We start from the raw sequence: 4,938 nt of genomic DNA, 5'->3' as shown, positions 1-4,938 counted from the left end.
CCAGAAGTAACAAAAGAAAAATGACAGCCACAATTCTGTATCACCTACTTTTCTCAGTAAGCACTTTTGTTCTGTATCTCTCAGGTTTAGAAAGTCATCTCTCTAAACCTGACCCCACAATGCCCACTTACTGGCAGCAGCCACAGTGAGCAACAGGAATCTGTTCACCTGTCATTGGTCAACAGCTTCCAAATCGACTGGTGAACAGACCTCTGTCGCTCACAGTGGCTAACGCGTGGTAAGTGGGAATTGGGGGGTCAGGCTGAGAGACTCTACTTTGCAATGTAACTAAGATGGTGCGACAATCACAAACAGGATCCCTGTCACAATTCTCCTTCTCTCATACCAAAGATCGCTTGAAGGGGAGAGATGGAGACATCAATCGGTTGCTTTCTGATAGACAGGGGAACAGACACCTGTTGCTTGCAGTGGCTGCTGCCCACTACGTGGAGACTGAGTGACTTTCATGGTTATGTATTCTCTAAATTAAGAAATATGTAGGAATCATGAATACCAACCAGTCATGAACACATAACTCTAATTTCTGTATTGGTAACTGCCTTAATGAATTCTGGTGATATGTTTTATTTAACCCAGACAAGAGATACAGTGGCAGAGCTTTTGCCAATGAGCTATAATCTTTTTCTTAAAGTTCAAGTAAAAACCTCATGGTTTTGAGCAAAGAGTTGATTTAGATAGGAACGCAGGGAGCCACTTGATAACATCAGAGCTGTCGTTTTTGTGGGTTTTTGGGGTTATGGGACCATGTTCTAGAAGAGTTTCTTCCTGACATTTTGCAAGTATCTGTGGCTGGCATCTTCAGAGAATGCTGGCCTGGAAAGAAAGTCTTCTTGAACATGGCCCCATAACCCAAAAAACCCACAAAAAACTATGGATGCCGGCCATGAAAGCCTTCGACTTCACATCAGAGCTATCACCCATCCAGCTGACAGAGCCTCTCCAAGGGTTCCAACAAGCATCTTTTCCACTCCGACCAAACCATAAACCTTCTGTATAGAAAGTTTATGCCGTGCCACTAAATTCAGGCTCTTCTAAGTTAGGACAATTTCCCACACTTTGCCTACTGCTGACAGGGGAAGGTTCTGACAAGAAGGAAGGGATCGGCCTCTGACAGGTCACTCAGGCCTCTCACCTGAAGTAGTCGCTGCACGCGGCCAAAACAACTTTATGGACCTGAAACGCCTCGTTGTTGATGGTGAGGATGACGTCGAGCAACTGTGCCTGAGCCCGGAGAGAGGCCAGGCCATGCAGGAGAGTGGTGCTGTGGCTTGGAGCAGAAAAAGTGCATTTCAAGGTGCTGTTCTTGTCTGCCATGCTATAAAGGAGAGGAGGGAGGAAGGGAGAGATTAGAGGTTTTTAACTGGTCAGCTCAAATTCCTGCCTGGGTCACCTTAACATAAGCAGAAACCAAGGTGCCATCTAGTTTGGCTTTCTGCTTCCATCGGCTGACCAGAGGATCCACAAGCCAGCCCAAACGTACCACCATTTCTCCCTCTTGTGCCCCAAAGTACCTCTCATAGGTGACCAGTCATGATTACTATACTGCCTGCAACATATTACCATTCTGAGTGCATGCACACACACCCCATATGCCATCATTCCAAAAGGTCGACATGGTTTTCTCAAAAACAAGTCATGCCAAACTAATCTAATCTTTCTTTTTTATAGATAGAGTCACAAACTTGGTGGATAAAGGGAATGCTGTGGATGTAGTGTGTTGTGATTGCAGTTAACAAGGTCTCCCATGATATCTTTGCAAAAAAAGGCAGTAAAATGTGGGCTAGGCAATGCAGTTGTTGGGTGGATTTGTAATTGGTTGACCGACCCAGCCGACCTCGGTTCATCCAACCTGCGTATAACTATAACAGTTCTTTTCATTAGTCTTTAATAGATAATTTGATGGTTCTTAATGCAAAGAACTGTCAGACTCCCTAAAACCCTGGAGAGCTACTGTCCGTCAGGATAAGCAATACTGACTTAGATGGACTGATGGAGTAAGCTCTCTCTTTCTTTTCAGTCTGAAATTTAATCTGTTTCAGGTATATGAAGAAACAGTAACTCAAATTTCAATTAGAGGAGGTAGAATGTACCTTAGCTTTCAATAATCACAACAAAATGGATTAATAATTCTAGAGCTCACTTCTTTAAAGTCCAGCAGGCAAGGGTTCTTTTAATCCAATTTTACAATTCATAAAAACCTCTGGAATCACACCTACCTGGTCAACCCAATTATAGCATTAGGTGCCATTGGTCGAAACAAAACAAGTTGTAGTGCTGACTGATGCAAATGGGTCTCTCCCTTGACCTAGGCTAAAGTAGCCATTATGACAGCATCATTATAACATGACCCTGGGTATCTCCCAGGACCTTGGCTATTTCTCCTCTACTCTTTCCCTTTTTATATTTCACATCTGGATCTCTGTGGGCAGCTTTCCCCAGCATGGGGCACTCCAAATGTTTTAGTATACATCTCAGCTCAGATCCTGCTAGCGTGTCCAACTGTCAGAAAGCTGTAATCCAAATGTCTCCAGGAGACCATCAAGGATGTTATTTGAGAATTCACAGTACTTCTTATTGAACAAGACTGGTGAACTGGCTGGATTCCCTCTCTTTTGTGTTTAGGCAAGTGTCGGGATCATAGGTCTGCCATGCTTGCTCATCATATATTTTGTATAAGCTTTGTAATACTGGATGATGGGTTATGCTACACAAGTGTATCTTTGATACGTACCCGAAAGTATACTTCTCTTAAGTCCAACTTTATTTAAACATTCCCTTTCACCAGGTCTGCTAACATATCCTTCATTAAGGGCACGAGGCACATATTTGAGATGCACATAGCATTCATCTCTTGATAGTCCATGCAGAGTCTCACCAATCCGTCCTTCTTGTGCCAGAGTAATACCAAGGCAGTCATTGAAGAAGTGGCTGATCTTATGAATCCTCTTGCCAATTGCTTGACTATGGACTCCCTTAAGGCTGCTAGTTCTTTGGGAGTTATGGACCATAACTTAATTTTAGGCAACTCAGCCCCCAGGATCAGTTCAATAGCACAATCTAACTTACAACGTGGGAGAAGGGAGTCAGACTCATCCTCAAACACTTCCTTCACATCCACACACTCACTGGGCACTTGTAGCTCCACAATTGGTACTAAGATCCCCATGCCCATGTGCTTGTCAGCGGCCTTTAACCTAGGTGGTTTCACTACTATGCCCACTGTGACTTGCTCAAAGTCAGGTCCAGAGCCCATGGTCCACCCATCAGGGCTTCCCAGAACTGCTGGCTCACAAATTTTACCAAGTCAATGTGGAGGTCATGGAATTTGAGCCAGTTCACTCAAGGATAATTATGTGGGTTGGTATAAGAACTGCCAGGAATGGCAAAATCTTCCTATGTGTCTCAAACGCCATGCTTGGTACGACAAAAGTTGCTGTTATGCACCTGGGTAAAATATATGGATGTCAGTAATTCCTCCACCTGCAAGTCCACTCCAGTGACTGTGTTGGGGTACATTAAGCATCTAGTACATTCAGAGTCTATCATGCCAACATCTCCATACTTCCTCCTTCCCCCAGGGCCCACATTCACACCTGAAGAAGGTGGCATATCCCCTCACCACAGTCTTGGATGCCTTCGTCACCATTTAGGGCAGCCACTGTTTCCCCCGGCTCTGCGTTGCTCTTGGTCTCGTCAGATAGATTGACCTCCCATGACAATTCCTCCACCATCTGGGCACTCTCCAACATGGCATTTTCTCACTTCTACAATGAGCATCAGTTTCCAGTTCTCCAGCCGATCGCACCCAACCAAGCAAGGTGCCGGGTTCCCTGCAGCAGGAAACGCTAAACTATGTCTGGATTCAGCCCATCTTGGACGTTCTGGATTTTTGTGGTCTCAGACAAGCCAGATATCCAGCCTGCCAGCTGTCTGAATTCCACCACATACTTAGCCACTGACCTGCTGCCACTGGATGTTCATGTGTGCTTTCTCTTGTCAGAATGCATCCTCAAACCAAGGTCGAAGACTAGTCATAGAGGCACTGAAGTCATCCAGCTCTGCTGCTCCCATTTTGTACCAGTCAACCAACCATTTCATAGCCTCTCCTTTCAATTATGCTGACACATAGTGCACTTTGGTAGCTTCTGACCGGAAGGTATGCTCCCACTCACACATGAACCCTTTGACTTGGGTCAAGAAAAACAGCAGCTTCTTGGAATTGTCATCAAAGGCAACTTTTGAGCCCTGGTCAGTGTACAAGTGCAACTTGACAAGACCAGGAGCAGCCAGTGTCAGGTGGCCTCTCTTCCCACTACAACCATCGGCTCTCCTGTCACCTGAAATCTCTGTCATATCCCTTAGCCTTGCTATCATCAGAGGTAGTTGCAGGGGCAGCTGGCCAGGATCTCTTGGAGACAGCCCTTGAGTTTTTCCAGCTTGGTATGTACACTTTGTAGTTTTGCTTCCAGCTTTCCACAGCTGGCCTCCTGCAAATGGAATGGACTGAAGACCCCATTCAGCCTGACGTCCATTGCGCAGAGCAGCGATCCATGTGCCTTCCATGGCTCTCCATGTGTGGAATCCATGGCCATTGGTTGCTGGCTGCCCTGGCCTGGGGAGTTGTTAGGTTGGTCATGGCCACCTACAGCTGTACTACAGCCCTTCTCTTTCGGGTCTTGAGTTTGGCCCCTGGGTTATTCCATGTTCTTTCTCTGAAGATGTGATTACTCCAGGAAAAACCCGATGCTTGTTTCAGATCTGGTACTGTAATTCCTCGTCTCTGTCTAACTCAATGAACATGCTTCATGGATGAAACCAAAAAGTGTTGTTTTGAAAAAGATCCGCACAGATTAGCACCAACTAAATGTCATTGTATTATTTATTTATTTAGAGTATTCATGCCCTGAGTAGCCTATA

The 4,938-nt window shown here is 45.3% G+C and overlaps 1 protein-coding gene across 2 annotated transcripts in view; it reads right to left on the bottom strand.

Moving 5' to 3' along the window:
• Window positions 1-4,873, bottom strand: part of LOC121916706 (kelch-like protein 26) — a 28,557-nt gene extending 23,684 nt beyond the window's left edge. Inside the window, exons 1-2 of one of the 2 annotated variants that reach the window (XM_042442072.1) lie at window positions 3,641-4,873; window positions 1,154-1,336 (exon numbers count right to left, since the gene is read on the bottom strand). In XM_042442072.1, coding sequence (XP_042298006.1) covers window positions 1,154-1,335 — 182 coding nt within the window. In that variant the 5' untranslated portion in view covers window position 1,336; window positions 3,641-4,873. The other variant, XM_042442071.1, reaches the window with a different exon arrangement.
• Window positions 4,874-4,938: the final 65 nt, after the last annotated feature.

This window comes from Sceloporus undulatus, chromosome 10 (genome assembly GCF_019175285.1).
Source record: "Sceloporus undulatus isolate JIND9_A2432 ecotype Alabama chromosome 10, SceUnd_v1.1, whole genome shotgun sequence".
Classification (NCBI taxonomy): domain Eukaryota; kingdom Metazoa; phylum Chordata; class Lepidosauria; order Squamata; family Phrynosomatidae; genus Sceloporus; species Sceloporus undulatus.
This window is presented reverse-complemented; position numbering and strand designations above follow the sequence as displayed.